Raw genomic sequence first — 17,389 nt, 5'->3', positions numbered from 1 at the left:
ACAAATGGGCTTTATCCAGCAAACAACGCTCCCCCCACCCCAGGCCACACAGGCACGTGGACCCAGGCCTCACCGTGGGAAGGGGGTGGTGACAGGCACAGAAGAGATTGCTCCAGATGAGTTCTCCTCGCCTTACTTCTCTTCCTTAGAACTCAGGACACAACTCAGGTTTTAGTTCTTGACTTCCTCCACCCCTCGCCTGCACCCTGAGTACCCAATTCCTTCTTGTTATATATCTCCTAATTCTGGACTCTTCCCATTCCAGGGCAGCTCAGACTCTGCAGGAAATTGGGAACAGGTACCCCCACCATCTGCCCCATACCACCCAGGCAGCTGCTTCTCAGAGGTGAAGCCAGGCGGAGGGATGAAAATACAGTGTCCTCTTGAGGGGGCTGAGTTGAACCCCAAAACCCCTTCCTTGACCCCGCCTGCTCCAGAGAACACCTGTCTAAGCAGCATCTGTGTGACTAGCAGAGGAAGGAAGAGCTCACCCCAGCTGGGCTCCTGAGCCAGGGCAAGGGCTCCAGTGAAACTTGCCGCGCTCCAGCTCCGAGTGGGGCCATCCTGCATGCCTAATTGGCTATTTAAGGAGCTGTTCACCAGCAGCCCAGGCAGCACCCCCCTCCACACATACACCCGTCCAGAGCCACCTTAAAAGCAGGAGGCAGTTGTAAAGTCGCTGGCCAGCTAGTGGAGTGGAGACTGCAGAGGGAGATAAAGAGAGAGGGCAGAGAAAGAGGCAGCAAGAGATTTGTCCTGAGGATCCAGAAACCCATGGTACCCTACTGAACACCAAATCCCCTGGAAGCCCACAGAGACAGAAACAGCAAGAGAAGCAGAGATAAATACACTCACGCCAGGAGCGCGCGCTCTCTCTCTCTCTCTCTCCCCTCCGCTTCCCTCCCTCTCTCTCTCTGCCTGTCCTAGTCCTCCAGTCCTCAAATTCCCAGTCCCCTGCACCCCTTCCTGGGACACTATGTTGTTCTCCGCCCTCCTGCTGGAGGTGATTTGGATCCTGGCTGCAGATGGGGGTAGGTACAACTAAATGTCTGTGTGTGGATTTGTACTGATGTTCACATGTCGCCAGGTGTGCCGAATGTGGGGAGGAGAGGTGTGAAAGGAAGCCTAGAAGCTGGAATAATAGGCTCAGAGATGAGGAAAAAACAGCAGGGTGTGGAGGAGACCACTTCCCTTCTTTACCTTTTGTCTCTCCAGCCTTGCTGTTATTGGAGGTCGGGGAGAACTAGCGGCGGGCAGGGTGTGTACATACGCAAGTGCTGGAATTTTTGCAGGCTACAGATTTTCTCCAGAGCTCTTTCCCCCACCCCCTGGTCCCAGGCAGGACTCCTGGACTTCTTTATTTGCAAACTCCCCCAAATAGGGAGTCAAAGAGGCCTGGGGTGAAAAGAGGATAGATGGGGGTAGGGGGAAGAATACTTCCTGCCCAACTCAGACCCTGATCTCCAATTCATCCCCTTTTGGCCAAGATTCCCTCTTCATTCTGTGGAGTGACTAACTCCCCGGTTATCCTCTGAAAGTGGCAGTAACAGTCAACATTTGTTTGACACTTTACAAAGGACTTTCAGGAGCTCCCAGGAGATGAGGAGGGATTCTTGGGAGAACAGGCCGAAGCACTCCAGGAGTGTCCCCAGGAACTCCTAGACCTCATTTTTGTGTTTCCTGTGCCTAGCACAGTATCCAGCACATACTAGGTGTGTAACTGAGGTTTGTGGAAAGAGCAGGGTGAGGGGGGTGTCCAGAGAGCAGAAGGCAAATGCAGAGAGGATGGGGGCAGGTGGGCAGCCAAATGGAGAGTCACAAATCTCATCTGAGGAGAAAGAAAAAAATAGGGAAAGAGGAGGAAGAGACATAATAAGTGTGTTGAGGCTCTGACCAGAGGGGACGGGCACCTTACAGACCAGGGAGTTCGAGTTGTTGAGGGGTCCCACAGAGATGGTAAATGAGAGGCTGCCTCCAGTTCTCCCTTGGGCCAGCAGAATAGGTCGAGGATAAGAGCAGGACAACTCACAAGTTTGAGAAATTTAAGGGAATAAGAGAGAGAGAAAGAGGAAGGAATTTAGGATTTTTCTCCAGAGTTTCTAGTAGTATGAATATTGCAGCATAAACCACGAAGCCCTTCGTTTTCTTCTTGAGGCAGTTTGGCCGTATGGAGGGGCTGGACCTGCAGACCCTCAGCCTTTGAGTCAGACAGGGCTGCACAAGAGCCTGGCATGTGACCCAGCTGGCAGCTCTCTTCTCTACACACAATGCTTCACTTTCATCCTGTCCCTGCCAGCCTGGCCGCCTGTGCCCACCCACCACTCTCAATCTACAGTAGACCCTGCCCTGACTCCTGCCCTTCCCTAACCATCTGGGAATGTAGGGAGCAGAGCCTCCTGGTGATGAGAAGTTTCCTCTAGAGCTAATGGGACCAGAAGGGAATATGATTTTACAGCTCAGTGCCTTTATTCACGCAATTTTGCAAAGCAAAGGAATAATCCCCCCTTCTGCCCTCAGTAGCACCCCCCAACACACACTCTGAATTCCTTTCTCCTCCCCACTTTCTAGTCCCTATCCTTCAAAACCTCTGCCCACACCCTCACCTCACCCATCCCAATCTTCTAAGTGTTAGATTGACTTGGCACAGGTTAGAGAAAAGTAAGGGTTGGGCCAATCGCACATTTGGATCCAGGTTAATTTTAGTCTCTGGGCTTTACCTCTTTTCCTTCCTCCTCCCCTTTTACTCGGGCACCAGCACAGACTGGCTGGTGATTTTAAATAGGCCCCCCCCGACCTTTCCACAGAGGTGTCCAGTTTCAGGGCTTCCTTTGGAAAGTGCTGAAGCAGAGGGAGGAGAGACAGCAGAGAGGGAGGTGGAGCAGTACAGAATGCTGGAGGGAGGGGAGCGTGGAGGACACGGCTCCACCTCAGGCTGCGCTGGCTGTAACCCAAACTATTCTGCCTTGCAGGTCAACACTGGACATATGAGGGTGAGCAGATCTTGCGGCCTCCCGACAACCCCTTCACACTGGGACCTCCTCACCTGGCAAGAAGACACACTGTGCGGGTGGGAGGAGACTTCCTTTAGCTTCTCACCCTAGCTCCTCCCTTCTGGATCTCCTCCTGCCTTGAGTTTCGCATATATGGCTCCTAGATCCTGCTCTAATCATCAAATCCTACACCTCCTGATTTGGCAGAAAAGCTAGTTAAGTCCTCAGTAAATCATGTAGGAGGGAGGGAGCTGGGGTGGAAAGGAAGCTGGGTGGGAACTCTGAGCTTAGCTGCCAGGTCTCCTTATGGCTCTGTCTATCCTAATCCATCCTACCCCTAACCTGCATCTGAAATTGGGACAGAGGTGGAGATCAGGGGTAAGGAAGAGGCTGGCAGGATAGTTTGTGACCCTGGGGGAGGTGGAACTCAGTTCCTATGAACTACTGATTAATGACTTAACTGAACTCCAGAGTCCATGATAAACGGTCAGTGTGAGAGCAAGAAATGAATGATGAAAAGTTAAGATATCTGAATCCCAAGGCCACTTGATAGGGGGCCTCCAGGAGACCCTATCTCTCTAAGATCTTTTTTTTTTTTTTTTTCCTGAGACAAAGAGTCTTGCTCTGTTGCCCAGGCTGGAGTGCAGTGGTGCAATCTGGGCTCACTGCAAACTCCACCTCCCGGGTTTAAGTTATTCTCCTGCCTCAGCCTCTCGAGTAGCTGGAATTACAAGTGCCCACCACCATGTTTGGCTAATTTTTGTATTTTTAGTACAGACAGGGTTTCACTATGTTGGCCAGACTGGTCTCAAACTCCTGACCTCAAGCGATCCACCTGCCTCGGCCTCCCAAAGTGCTGGGCTTACAGACATGAGCCACTGTGCCTGGCCTACCTAGAATCATTTTATTTGTCCCATTTTTCTACTCCTACTCTCTAATCCCATCTCTCAAGGTATTCAGGTTTTCTATGCATCCCCTCTCCCCCCATTCAGCTTTCTTGTCCTCAAAATACAGGTAAGTAAAAGAGCTACCACTCCCCATTCATCAGGATAGTTGGGAAATCATCACTGCCTCTGGGTAGGGAAGGGGAACTGCAGTGTGAGAATCAACGGGACTCCTACCTCACCCATCCCTGTACAACTGGGGTCTTAACCTGAGTGGAGGGAAGTCCATTTCTACCTCCACCCAGATGTATGGCTTGGTTAGGGGAAGGGTCAAAGGGACAGGGGGTTGTTGAAGGTTGGCTACAGCTGGAGAACAGGACCAATGTCTTTGGTAACCCCCACCAGGCCCACATGGTCAGGACCACTGGCCAGCCTCTTACCCTGAGTGTGGAAACAATGCCCAGTCGCCCATCGATATTCAGACAGACAGTGTGACATTTGACCCTGACTTGCCTGCTCTGCAGCCCCACGGATATGACCAGCCTGGCACCGAGCCTTTGGACCTGCATAACAATGGCCACACAGGTAAAAGCATAGGCTCCAAGGAGTTGTAGGCTCCAGCTCAGAACTTAAGAGTCAGATCATTTTGTAGTTCATGAGCGTGATGATGGGGTGTTCATGAGCATGCGTAAGATGTGCCACCCTCGAACCTTGTTATGATGTTGGCACATTACCCATCTGACATAAATAAACAAACAAATAAGCTCAGGAGTCAGAGGAAAGCAGCATTCTCCTAACCTGCAAATTCTCAAAAACCTTTGTCCATGAATTTGGAGATATGAGAATAGGGATCAGGATCCTGTAGCCAAGGCGGGAATCAAAATGTTTATAATCAAGCTCAATAGGTAGGTTAGTATCATTGCACTGACTTGAACCGAGAAAAAGGAAGATATACTAGAAAAGCACTGGCCTGTGGGAGGAACTGGGTGCTACTGGGGGAGAAAACTGGAAGAGGGCCAAGTCTCCCAAGAAGTGGTGGCAACCCAGGAGTGGGAATGTATCCATATTCCTCCACCAATCCTAGTTTGCTCTTTTCCTCACAGTGCAACTCTCTCTGCCCTCTACCCTGTATCTGGGTGGACTTCCCCGAAAATACGTAGCTGCCCAGCTCCACCTGCACTGGGGTCAGAAAGGATCCCCAGGGGGGTCAGAACACCAGATCAACAGTGAAGCCACAGTTGCAGAGGTACCAGGGAACAAAGAGCTGGGACTCAAAGTAACAGGGATGGTTGGTCCTGGGGAAAGGATCTGGACCTTAGAGGACAGCAGGGGAACGGTGGCAGCTAGTATCAAGGCCTTGAAGGGGGTGGGGACATCCCATGATTCAATTCCCTCTTAATTCCTTCAGCTCCACATTGTACATTATGACTCTGATTCCTATGACAGCTTGAGTGAGGCTGCTCAGAGGCCTCAGGGCCTGGCTGTCCTGGGCATCCTAATTGAGGTCAGTAGCCCCCAGTCCCTTCCAGGTTTCTCTCCACCTCCTCTGCAACCCTCACACCTATTTCTGTTGCTGGCCTCCCTCCTATGGCAGGCAGCAGCCCACCCTGACCATTTATTCTGTACATAAATTTCTTATTCCAAACATGGACTCATTCCAAACTCTCTCCCTTTCCTCCTCTTCCAGGTGGGTGAGACTAAGAATATAGCTTATGAACACATTCTGAGTCACTTGCATGAAATCAGCCATAAAGGTGAGCCTTAAAAACCTATAGCAGGAAGTAAGATTAGACTTTCAAAAACCTTTCAAAAAATATCCTAAAAAGCCTTGGGATGAGGCAATTACTTACAGCCAAGGAATTTTGCATCTGGGAGCCCTATCTAGGTAAGCTAGGACACACTACAAGGAAGATGAGTCCCAGTCTGTTCTCCCCAGATCAGAAGACCTCGGTGCCTCCCTTCAACCTAAGAGAGCTGCTCCCCCCACAGCTGGAGCAGTACTTCCGCTACAATGGCTCGCTCACAACTCCCCCTTGCTACCAGAGTGTGCTCTGGACAGTTTTCTATAGAAGGTCCCAAATTTCAATGGAACAGGTAAGTGGTGGAGAAATGAGGTGAGGCGAGACACAGTTGTAACTTCAGACCCCTTCCCACTCCCCAAAGTGACACCTCTCCCACGCTTCTGCTCCTCAGCTGGAAAAGCTTCAGGGGACATTGTTCTCCACGGAAGAGGAGCCCTCTAAGCTTCTGGTACAGAACTACCGAGCCCCTCAGCCTCTCAATCAGCGCATGGTCTTTGCTTCTTTCAGCCAAGGTGATTCTGCACCGCTCAGAAGAGATGGGAAACTGAGGGGAACACAATGGCAGGAACTAGGGAGCCAATGGGAAGAAAAGGCTAATAGGAGAGGGGTTTTCGGGACTTGCTTGGACTGGGAACCAACGCCCACCCCAGTGTGCCTGGGTGATTCTCCCAGGCATAGCAGCAGAGTGCTGCTCCCAGCTGGGATGGGGATCTGAAGTCCCACTGACCCACTTTCTTCTCTTACAGCGGGATCCTTGTACACCACAGGTAAGGCAGCCTTATAAGATATTGTGGGGAGGGGAGGCATCCTCACCGAGTCGGGGAAAGGCTCAAAATCTGTTAGTCCTAGGCTGACACCTTTTACCTTTATCTCCCCCAGGTGAAATGCTGAGTCTAGGTGTAGGAATCTTGGTTGGCTGTCTCTGCCTTCTCCTGGCTGTTTATTTCATTGCTAGAAAGATTCGGTGAGGTCCTACTTTCCATTCCTCCAGTCCTTTCTTTCTTTCTTTTTTTGGGAGATGGAGTCTTGCTCCGTTACCCAGTCTGGAGTGCAGTGGTGCGCAATCTCAGCTCACTGCAACTTCTGCCTCCTGGGTTCAAGCAATTCTCCTGCCTCAGCCTCCTGAGTAGCTGGGACTACAGGCACGCACCATCACACCCAGCTAATTTTTGTATATTTAGTAGAGACAAGGTTTCACCATATTGGCCAGGGTGGTCTCAAACTCCTGACCTCAGGTGATCCGCCCGCCTCGGCCTCCCAAAGTACTGGGATCACAGGCGCGAGTCACCCGCTTTTTGAGACAGGTTCTCACTGTTGTCCAGGCTGGAGTGCATGGCTTTATCACAGATCACTGCAACCTCCACCTACTGGACTCAAGTAGTCCTCCCACCTCAGCCTCCTGAGTAGCTGGGACTACTGGCACGTGCCACCATGCCCGGCTAATTTTCGTATTTTTAGCAGAGACAGGTTTTCACTATGTTGCCCAGGCTGGTCTCCAACTCCTGACCTCAAGTGATTCGCCTGCCTCAAGCCTCCCAAAGTGCTGGAATTACAGGTGTGAAACACCTCGCCCAGCCCTCTTTTCTATTAAAAATCATTCTCCTATTCCACCTCTAATCTGCTTCACTTAGATAGCAGTCATTCTCACGAGCCATTCCCCTTTCCAGGAAGAAGAGGCTGGAAAACCGAAAGACTGTGGTCTTCACCTCAGCACGAGCCACGACTGAGGCATAAATTCCCTCTCAGATACCGTGGATGTGGATGACTTCCCCTAATGCCTATCGGGAAGCCTCTAAAATGGGGTGTACGGTCTGGCCAGAAACACTGTAGAAGTAGTAGGCAGATGTCCTCCTTCCCCTGGACATCTCCTACAGAGAGGAATGGACCCAGGCTGTCATTCGAGGAAGAACTGCAGAGCCTTCAGCCTCTCCAAACATGTAGGAAATGAGGAAATCCCTGTGTTGTTAATGCAGAGAACAAACTCTGTTTAGTTGCAGGGATATATCCCAAAGTCCTCTACCCCCTTACTTTTATGGCCCTTTCCCTAGATATACTGCAGGATCTCTCCTTAGGATAAAGAGTTGTTGTTGAAGTTGTATATTTTTGATCAATATATTTGGAAATTAAAGTTTCTGACTTTAATTACGGCCTATCCTTTGAGGCTCTTGAGGGTGGGCAAGTTCCTGAATCCCTCAGGTGGTAAAGATATGCAAAGGATGGGGAAAAGAAGCATGGGTGATTAACTCCTTTTATCCCACCCCTGGACAGAAAGATTAGCTTCTGGGAAAACACTTAACCCAAAGTTTCAGACATGTTAAACCACTAGCCCAGATTTCTGCCCTTGCACCAAGGCTATGCTTGGAGATCAGTGGTTGACAGGTTAGGAAAGTGGTTGGACAAGAGATCTGAGAGGGCAGAAATCTCAATTAACATGCTATCCCCTCCCTTAAAAGCCAAGTTCCCCCACAATTACAAATTCTTTTTTATTAGTCAAAATCACAATCACCTTGATTAAAAGGATGGGACACTCCACCCTCAGCAGAAAATGATACAGTTTATAGAAAACCTCCCCACCCCTCCCACACCCCAATTAAAAACTACAAAAAAATCTGCCCTCCTTCCCTACGATGTCATGGTAGTCTGACTCCTCCAGCGGCACTGCAGCTCTGGAGCGGTCAGCTCACCACAGCACCCTCCACTTCACTTTGGGGAGAGGAGGGATGCTGGTGGTTAAGGAGGTTAAAACCATTAGTTCCAGTAATGCCAGTTCCCAAACATGCACTTCCTTCCTTTCCCTCAAGGTCTGGGACCAAGGAGAAAGGTACAGAAATGAGCCCAGCCATGAGGAGCAACTCGAGGAGAGAAAATATAGCTCAAGGAGGTTAGAAGAGTTCCAACATACCTCCTCCCTTCCCCCACCTCAAAAAAGAGAAAAAGGCAGTTTAGGGTATTTGATCACACCAAAAATGGTTCCCCTCAGGCCTGAGAAAAAGACCAAGATGTCCAGTCTGGGGAGGGAGTGCTGAGAAACTCAGAGCTCATCTACCCTTGAGCCTCCATTAATTTCATCTCCAGGGCAATGGCTAAACTAGGTCCCTTTTCTTGGCAACCTGCACTGTCCAGAACTGGAGATGGAGAAATACAGGGCGAGGACATCAGGAGGGCACCCCAGGCCCAGGGGTCCCCCCTAGGTTCCCTCAGTCCTCGGGTGGGATGCGCAGGGCAGAATACACCATCACCCGACTGTCCTCCTGCCGTCGGCCTGCAGAGGGGAAGGGAGGTGAGTCTTGGGCAGGGTGAGGGCAGAGCACTGACACAGGGGGAGTCCTGGACAACAAGGGGGTCCCCAGGTGGTGGGGATAAGTGCAGATTCAAACCCACCAGTCACTGACTGGCTGAACCCAGGCTGCTCCTGGTAAAGCTTAGAGACTAACGGTCACAAAAGGACAAAGCAAAACCCTGGAGGTGGTGGGGTAGACCGACGAGAAGGAGACAGAGAACGTGGGCAATGGACCCGGGCTGGGGCTGGGCTCAGTCATGGGCAGTGGACAGGCAGGTGGGATCTGTCAGGCGATCAGTCCAGGTAGTCAGTCCTTACACAAGAGGCTGCGCTGAATACTTCGGAGGGACCCTCCAGCTGTGATGAAGGCCCAGAGCCCCATGGAAACAGTGACTGCATAGATGGGCAGCAGGCTGGCCTCATACCAGGGGTTCAGGAATGTCTAGGAAGGAGGGTAAGAGTAGGAAAGAGATTAGATTCTCCCCCAACCTAATCCCCATATTTTCTCTGTACCTTTGACTCCCAGACATCTCTCTCAAATTCCCCAGTCTTTCCCTTCAGAGCACCAACATCTTGTGGTTAAGGGGACTTTTGATTTTCAGCTCCTCAGAACCTCGAAGGTTTCTGCCGCCCCTGACCACCTCAGGCCCTCTGCATTACAGTTTGACTAATGCGTTCAACCTCCTCCCCAGAGCAGGTGCTGGAACCGATGCTGAGGTGAGAGACCTCAAAAGACTCACCTTTCCGCCTCCTCCCAGGTAAGTTAAAAACGTTAAGAAGTGAGGACACCCTTTCCCCGACATCCCACTCACCATTAAATGCTTTTCTCCCTAACTTAAGCCCCTGTCTCCAACTCACCAGTCCCGATGTCAGTAGGTGACTCCCAACCACCAGGCCCAAAGCCCAGTACCGTCTCCTCTCACAGGCATCAAAGAACACAACTCCCCAAAAGGTATGGAGCAGGATAATGGCTGCTGTCAGAAAGGCTGCAGGGAGGGAGATGGGGAGGAGATACATCCCTGATCTTCTCCCAGCCTCCTGAGATGTTGAGCCAAGAAGTCTCCCAGGGAAGGCCAATAAATCAGATCAGGGACAAGGATGGATGGGGGGTGAAGGCTAGACAGAAGTTGGATCTTACCTGAAGTCAGGAAGTAATAGGGTGAGTCTCCATGGATCCCAACCACACCTGGCCCAAGTGCATCAGCCAAAATATTGATAACAGAGAAGACACCACTGATGATACCGAAGGAGAGACCAGAAACTGGGGGAAGGGAGGATCTCATCAATGTCAGAGATCACACTATGGCCTGTTCACCACTGACGCCTCCCCATTCCCCGTTACAATTCTTTCACGCCTACTCTCCCTCCAGACCAACTTTCTTTGGAAGTGACGGATGAAGGAAAATAAGAAGCCACTTAGAACATGTGGGTATTTAGAGACTTCCCTAGAGGAGGGGGCTGTCCAACTCCCTCCTCCAGTCCCTCTCCCTTGGCTCACCATAGGCCATCTGGCGGATGGAGATGGGTGATCTTCCGTCCTCACTCAGCGATGCTAACCCCTCATCTGCCTTCCTGGGGTGGGGTGGGGTAGGGGAAACATGAGGGAGGGCAGGGATGCTCCTTTCCCTCTAATGTCCTCCCTTAGCGCCTCCTCTTCCAAACCAGCACCCAGGGGCTGCCCCACTTCCCACAGTGCAGTCCTCTGCCCCTCTCCCCTCCAGACCACTCCATCATCTTACTTAAGCAGCTTGTAGTAGGCAAAGCGGAACACCTCCTGTAGAAGGACAGAGACAGCAGCACCAAAAATCAGGAGGCCGTACTGGAGCCGGGCATCTGACCGGTCGGTCACATGGACCAAGATGAACCAGACCACAGAGGCCAGGAGCAGGGAGACCAGCCAGAAAAATGCCCTGAGAAAAGACAGGGACAGTGAGACAAGCAATGGTAAGGGCTGCCAGAGAAATCAAGGAGGGAAACCAGCCAAGGTGCTTGAAGGGTGGAAGTTAGCCTTCCGGATGGTTAGGGAGACATGGACCAGGTAGGGTAACTGTTTCCACCAAGAGACTCATCTGTAGAAACGTGAACGCAGAGGAAAGGGGAGAAATCTAATTAAAGAGTCTTCAGAGCGATGAGAGCCAGAGTGTGCGAGCACCGAAGGGCGAGGTATCCATTCCTGGATCCTCCCCTAAGGCACCTGACTCGGCCAGCCTAGGTCAGCACAGCCCCCTCACGAGTCTCGGCCTTGGGCCTTCTCTGACGTCGCTGGGAGGAATATAGGAGGAATCTGTGAGATCCTTGGAAGGTGGAAACCAACTGCGGGAAAAGGCAAATCTCCCAGACCCAACCCCTCACCTCCGCCCAAACTTCACCTCCGATTTATCGTCCCCAATTCAGGCTCCCAGGCTCGCCCCAGTTCCTCCAGCCCCTTCCGCACCTCTCTCTTCGACGCTCTTCCGCGTCTCCCGGACCCCCTACTCACCCTGCGACCAGGATGATAACGCGAAGTGGATCCCCAGCCACAGTGATCAAGAAAAGCGCGAAGGCCGGGCCGAACGCGACGAAAGTGCAGCCGAAAAACACCGCAGCCCCCATGGCTGGGCAGGTGGGAGGGGGGTGGGGGCCTGACCAGGACAGGCAAATGGGAGAGGCACGCCAGCTGGGGAGTCCGCGTGGGGTGGCAACGCGACCCCACGAGGGGCGCGGTGCAATGTCACCCCCGAACCCCGGGGAAGGGGAAGGGGGGGGAACCAAAACCCCAAATGAAGGTCCGCGGGACTTCCTCTACGGAAGCCGAAGAGGGGACAAATCCCGGTCGCAGCCCCACGGCCACCTCCCATCTAATCCCCACCCCCGGAAGGCCAATGGAGAATCAGCGCGGGCGGAGCAGCTCGACCTGCTGGGAGTTGTAGTCGCCTTCCGAGGCCTTGACTTCGTCCTGGGAGTGGCTCGAACCGGTTAATGGGGGTGGGCCGGGAATGGACCAGTAAAGACACAGATTCCTGGGTTCGGTTGCGCCTCCGTCGCTGTTTCCTTTCGTCACTTTGTGGGGAAAAGTGGTAGCAATCATACCTCTTCTTGAAAGGCTGCAGCGGGGGTAGATCCTGTTTGAATCTAAGAGACAAATACAAAGAGAGCACAGGATGGGGCGCAGGGAGATAGGGACGGGTATTGTTCTTACTTGAATGAGAGGAAATGGGCTACAGCTGTTGCCTAAGGGATGAAGATTACATTAAAAAGTAGGAGCTCTTCGGACAGGCTAGTATAATAAACATGGAATACAGTATATCGCTAATGAAGCCTTCATCTGTAATGACAAGAGAATCGGAGAGAAGCAAAAGGAGCCTGGAGAGAAATGTTAGGAAGGCATTTTGAAAGAGTCCGGGCATTTAAAAGCAATTAGAGCGATGGGGTTGAAGGAAAACGACACCCCCGCCCCAAGTTCCTTTTATGTCATACTTCCTCTGTTTATTGTCTGAAAAATGAACCTCAGTGGTGCGTTTTCCTCAGATTGGAGAGGGGTTGTATATTAGAGTGAATGAAAGTTAAAGTAGGCTGGGCGCGGTGCCTCACCCCTGTAATCCCAGCACTTGGGGAGGCCAGGAGTTTGAGACCAGCCTGGCCAACATGGCGAAACCCCATTTCTACTAAAAATGCAAAAATTAGCCAGGTGTGGTGGCGCGCCCCTGTAATCCCAACTACCCGGGAGGCTGAGCGGCAAGAATAGCTTGAACCCCAGAGGCAGAGGTGGCAGTGAGCTGCGACTGCGCCACTGCACTATAGCCTGGACAACGGAGTGAGGTTCTGTCTCAAGAAAGAAAAAGAAAGTTAAAGTAGGAGAGGAGAGGATTGTAATCCCATTTGAATGGGTAGAGGTTAGTCCTTAGGGCAGATGTTAGGCAAAGGAATCTGAGGATGGAAAAGAGGGAAGGAATCTGGAATATCGTTTTTGAAAGCATAACCAAAGTACCAAAAAACCCCACAGAAATTGTTTAAAGATAACCAAACTTGCTTTCCTTCCTGGAAGTGATTTATGATTTAATCCATATGTGCACACTCACATACGTGTTTTACATGTGTTCCAGGAAATTCTGGAAAGGAACTGAGGAATAGATTGTATAGATTTACATAGAGGCTGGTCACAGTGGCTCATGCCTGTAATTCCAGCACTTTTGGAGGCCAAGGCGGCGGGATCACTTGAGGTCAGGAGTTTGAGACTAGCCTGGCCAGCATGTTGAAACCCCGTCTCGGCCGGGCGCGGTGGCTCAAGCCTGTAATCCCAGCACTTTGGGAGGCCGAGACGGGCGGATCACGAGGTCAGGAGATCGAGACCATCCTGGCTAACACGGTGAAACCCCGTCTCTACTAAAAAATACAAAAAACTAGCCGGGCGCGGTGGCAGGCGCCTGTAGTCCCAACTACTTGGGAGGCTGAGGCAGGAGAATGGCGTGAACCCGGGAGGCGGAGCTTGCTGTGAGCTGAGATCCGGCCACTGCACTCCAGCCTGGGCGGTAGAGCAAGACTCCGTCTCAAAAAAAAAAAAAAAAAAAAAAAAGAAACCCCGTCTCTAATAAAAATACAAAAAATTAGCCAGGCGTGGTGGTGTGCACCTGTAGTCCCAGCTACTCAGGAGGCTGAGCCACAAGAATAGCTCGAACCTGGGAGGTGGAGATTACAGTGAGCTGAGATCACACCACTGCACTCAAACCTGGGCGACAGAGCAAGACTCTGTCTCCAAAAAAAAAGAAAGAAAAGATTTACATGGAACGTCACAAGGCAAATTATTCCCTAATAAGATTAAGAGGTTAGCATTATCGTGGCCTGTGTTCAAGACTCCAGTATGTCCTGCTTCTGAGCCCAGCAGGCAGAGTCAGGTGGATAGCAATGAGATAATTCTGCTCATGTCTTTTTTTTGCGATGGAATCTCACTCTGTCGCTCAGACTGGAGTACAGTGGTGCGATCTCGGCTCACTGCAACCTCTGCCTCCCAGGTTCAAGTGATTCTCTTGCCTCAGCCTCCCTAGTACCTGGGATTACTGGCGCCCGCCACCACAACTAGCTAATTTTTGTATTTTTAGTAGAGACAAGGTTTCACCATGTTGGCCAGGCTGATCTCCTGATCTCCTGACCTCAGGTGATCCATCTGCCTAGGCCTCCCAAAGTGCTGGGATTACAGGCGTGAGCCGCTGTGACCAGCTTCATCTCTCCATTGTGTGTTATCACAGCATCTTCTGACCAGGCTCTAAACCTATCTTGTTCGTGGGTGGTTCCACAGACACTTGCACAGTGCCTGACTCATAGTAGATGTTGGGCAGATACTTATTAACTTCCCTTAAGAACAAAGCAAAACTGTCTTTTCTTATTCCCTTGCCTGTAAGCTCTCAGTGCCTATCAGACTAGGCCTAGCACACTGTGCCTAGCACATACGTTGCTAAGGGTTTCTGAATTGAATGATCATGGGAAACATAAAAGCAGAGGAAAGGATAAAAACTCTACTCCTGTAGGACTGAATGAAGGGAACACACCAAGTGACCGAATGTGGGAGGGAGGGTATGGCACCTGTAGCAGGGAAAGAGACTATCTGCTTCCTCCCTTCTCCCAACTTGCATCCTGGAAGTTGAGAAAGAGATGAGGTGAGACTGGGCTGGGCACAGTGGCTCATGCCTGTAATCCCACTTTGGGAGGCCGAGATGGGTGGATCACCTGAGGTCAGGAGTTCGAGACCAGCCTGGGCCAACATGGTGAAACTTTGTCTCTACTAAAAACACAAAACTTAGCTGGACATGGTGGCACGCACGTGTAGTCCCAGCTACTGGGGAGGCTGAGGCAGGAGAATCACTTGAACCCAGGAGGCGGAGGTTGCAGTGAGCCGAGATCGTGCCACTGCACTCCAACCTGGGTGAGAAAGCGAGACTCTGTCTCAAAAGAAAACAAAGAGGTGAGGTGAGGTCAGTATTACCAGAGAGGAAATAACTGACCATGGCTGAGAGACTTTTATCTGAAGCCATGCAGCAGGTGCTTTAAGTCAGAAAATGATGGGTAAATATTGTTCCTATTCTCCATAGCTCAAGACAGACAGAAGAAAGGGACTCTTTTCAGTCTAGAAAAATGCTCACTCCTTCCTCATATCATTTCCACTGTGATGAAAAAAGACTGATGAAGCCTCAGAGAGAAACGCAACTCTGGGTGGTGATGGTAAGTCAGGGACAGTGAGAGGGAGGGTGAGCTTTTTATGAGGCCTTGGAGGAAGGAAGGAAAGCCAGGAGAGGGGAAACTTCTTGGTAGGCTTATTTTTATTTTTTTATTTTTTTATTTTTTGGTAATGGCAGTGGAAGTCCTGAATGGATCTAATCTAGGGCAGGGGGAGCTTAAGAAACATGTTTGTATCAAAAGCCCCTTTTGCCTCTCAATCTGGGCAGCTCTGACTGGGGACCGGCAGTAACTGGAGATCTAGTCAGTCAGCCAGTAGGCGGGGAGTTCTGCCCCCTGGGAGGAGAAGAGTTGCTGCAGGTCCTTCCCTGCTTTGGAGGAGGAGGGGAGGCGGGGTAAGTTTGGTGGGAAACTGTAATTTCCTTTTTTACTTTCACAGCAATAGTGCAGAATCCAGAATGGATATCCTCTTTGCAGCCATCCTTGCTGTGCCACTTATCCTGGGTAAGTCCACTCCTCTCACTGAGCTTTTGTGCCTGGTCTTCTACCATAAATGGGGTGGGAGAAAAAAAAATGAGGAGTGGGTAAGAGGCGCATTTCAATGGGGAGCAATAGAGTTTTCTCATCGTGCTAGGATCCGGTGTTGAGGGCAGAATGGAGATCTGGAAGGCAGAGCCAGGAGAGGGGAAAAAAGCAGAGTCCTGTCAAAGAAGGAGGATGGAGCTCCAGATACAAGGAGGCCCTAGCAACACTGAGCTCAGTTCTCCATCACCACGGAAGTTGAACAAGATAAGAGGGGCTAAAGTAAGGGTGGAGGAATTATTGGAAGGTGTCACAGTCTAAAACTAGTAGTTAGGGTATCTCCTTTCCCAGAGAATTGGAGGAAAAAAACTGCTATTAGTAAAGACACAGAAGTGGGGTGACCTTTAGGGTAGTGGAAAACTGGCTGTCTTCAGGGACAGGGTCCCAACAGTAGCTTGGCTCCTTCCCTCCTTTGTTCCCCAGTCTGCCAGGTGTGTCTCTCATTGTTTCCTTTTCCTCTAGATTCTTGTGTCATTAGCTTGGAGTTGAAGGGAAAGCATTCAAGGAGCTCAGGGAAGTGTTTAGCAGGAGGCCTGGAGTTCTTGATCCAGTCATATCAAAGCCACATATTTTTAGTTCTGAAAGGGAAGAAAAACTAAAGGAGATGGGTCATTTAGTCCAGCTGACTCATTTTAAGAAAGCGGATGTTAAGTGGATTGTTCAGGGTTATTCCGTTAGCAGCGAAGCTGGAACTAAAGCTCAAATCCAAAGCCTAAGGGTGTGTGTTATTTGTAAGAGACACTGATGAGAAAAGATTTCTCACAAATACAGTAAGATCCGGAGCATACTAAATAGAAGATTTGGCGTGTTTAATTCCTGGTCTCTACTCTTCCTATCTTTTTTAGGTTTGGTTCTCCCTTTGGGTTTATAGTATGTGAAGGGGACTGTTTTCTGTTTTAGGAGTTCCTAGATTGAAAGCGCACAGAGTAACAGGCCTCATTACAGATATGGAGCCCAGAAGACTGAGAGGAGTGTAAGGGTGCACAGGCAGGAAGGGAGTATGACTATTGGAGGGGAAGAGAAAGAAAGAAAGAAAGAGAGAGAGAGAGACAGAGAGAGAGAAAGCGAGAAAGCGAGAAAGCTGGGAACGCTGAGGTCAATTCTAGGTCCTTTTGTTAGTAAGGTGTTCCAGATGTCCCTTGACCTATAGTCCTTGTCCCCATAGGACAAGAATATGAGGATGAAGAAAGAATGGGAGAGGATGAATATTATCAGGTGGTCTATTATTATACAGTCACCCCCAGTTATGGTGAGTACATGAAAGGCCCTTGCTCTTAGCCAACTGGAGAGAGGCTTCAGGATATTTAGTTCTGAGACTTTGCTCTTCACTTTGCAGCAGAGCAATGGGGTCAGAGAAAAATCTAGCTATAAACAAAACCTATCAAGGCTCATGATGGGCCGGGGACAGTGACTCATGCCTGTAATCCCAGCACTTTGGGAGGCTGAGGCGGGTGGATCACCTGAGGTCAGAAGTTCGAGACCAGCCTGACCAACAGGGTGAAACCCTGTCTCTACTAAAAATACAAAAATTAGCCAGGCATGGTGGCACCTGCCTGTAGTCCCAGTTATTCAAGAGGCTGAGGCAGGAGAATCACTTGAACCCGGGAGGCTGGACGTTGTGGTAAGCCGAGATCACGACATTGTATTCCAGCCTGGGGGATAGAATGAGACTCCATCTCAAAAAAAAAAAAAAAAAAAAAAAGA

At 50.6% G+C, this 17,389-nt stretch overlaps 3 protein-coding genes and 1 non-coding gene across 9 annotated transcripts in view; 3 read left to right on the top strand and 1 right to left on the bottom strand.

Annotated features, from left to right (window-relative positions):
- Window positions 1-681: 681 nt before the first annotated feature.
- Window positions 682-7,818, top strand: CA14 (carbonic anhydrase 14). Of its 4 annotated transcripts, XM_015457794.3 has the most exons (11): window positions 682-1,031; window positions 2,970-2,990; window positions 4,280-4,459; window positions 4,978-5,120; window positions 5,283-5,378; window positions 5,562-5,628; window positions 5,811-5,968; window positions 6,068-6,188; window positions 6,423-6,443; window positions 6,556-6,640; window positions 7,344-7,818. In XM_015457794.3, exons 1-11 carry the CDS (start codon window positions 977-979, stop codon window positions 7,408-7,410), a joined length of 1,014 nt encoding a protein of 337 aa, XP_015313280.1. In that variant the 5' UTR covers window positions 682-976; the 3' UTR covers window positions 7,411-7,818. The 4 variants fall into 4 exon arrangements, with proteins under 4 accessions (XP_015313280.1, XP_015313294.1, XP_015313289.1 ...); XM_015457808.3 differs by lacking the exon at window positions 5,283-5,378; XM_015457803.3 differs by lacking the exon at window positions 6,556-6,640.
- LOC123571191 (small nucleolar RNA U13) lies at window positions 4,515-4,618 on the top strand. The gene has a single exon (XR_006695369.2). It is a non-coding gene; the product is annotated as a small nucleolar RNA U13 (small nucleolar RNA).
- A 327-nt stretch (window positions 7,819-8,145) lies between the features above and the next one.
- Window positions 8,146-11,759, bottom strand: APH1A (aph-1 homolog A, gamma-secretase subunit). Its single transcript, XM_015451033.3, has 7 exons — window positions 11,436-11,759; window positions 10,696-10,866; window positions 10,455-10,528; window positions 10,095-10,217; window positions 9,815-9,942; window positions 9,275-9,398; window positions 8,146-8,938 (listed from the first exon to the last, which is right to left on the bottom strand). The coding sequence occupies exons 1-7, from the start codon at window positions 11,546-11,548 to the stop codon at window positions 8,874-8,876; spliced, it is 798 nt and encodes a 265-aa protein (XP_015306519.1). The 5' UTR covers window positions 11,549-11,759; the 3' UTR covers window positions 8,146-8,873.
- A 3,714-nt stretch (window positions 11,760-15,473) lies between these two features.
- Window positions 15,474-17,389, top strand: part of C1H1orf54 (chromosome 1 C1orf54 homolog) — an 8,642-nt gene continuing 6,726 nt past the window's right edge. For 2 of the 3 annotated variants that reach the window (XM_005542008.5, XM_005542007.5), the window contains exons 1-2: window positions 15,550-15,607; window positions 16,851-16,934. In XM_005542008.5, the coding sequence (XP_005542065.1) occupies window positions 15,562-15,607; window positions 16,851-16,934 (130 nt within the window). In that variant the 5' untranslated portion in view covers window positions 15,550-15,561. Of the gene's footprint in view, window positions 15,608-16,850; window positions 16,935-17,389 lie in introns of all 3 variants that reach the window. The other variant, XM_073996650.1, reaches the window with a different exon arrangement.

This window comes from Macaca fascicularis, chromosome 1, assembly GCF_037993035.2.
Source record: "Macaca fascicularis isolate 582-1 chromosome 1, T2T-MFA8v1.1".
Taxonomy (NCBI): Eukaryota; Metazoa; Chordata; class Mammalia; order Primates; family Cercopithecidae; genus Macaca; species Macaca fascicularis.
Note: the sequence above shows the minus strand (reverse complement) of the source record. Positions and strands in the feature narration are given on the sequence as shown.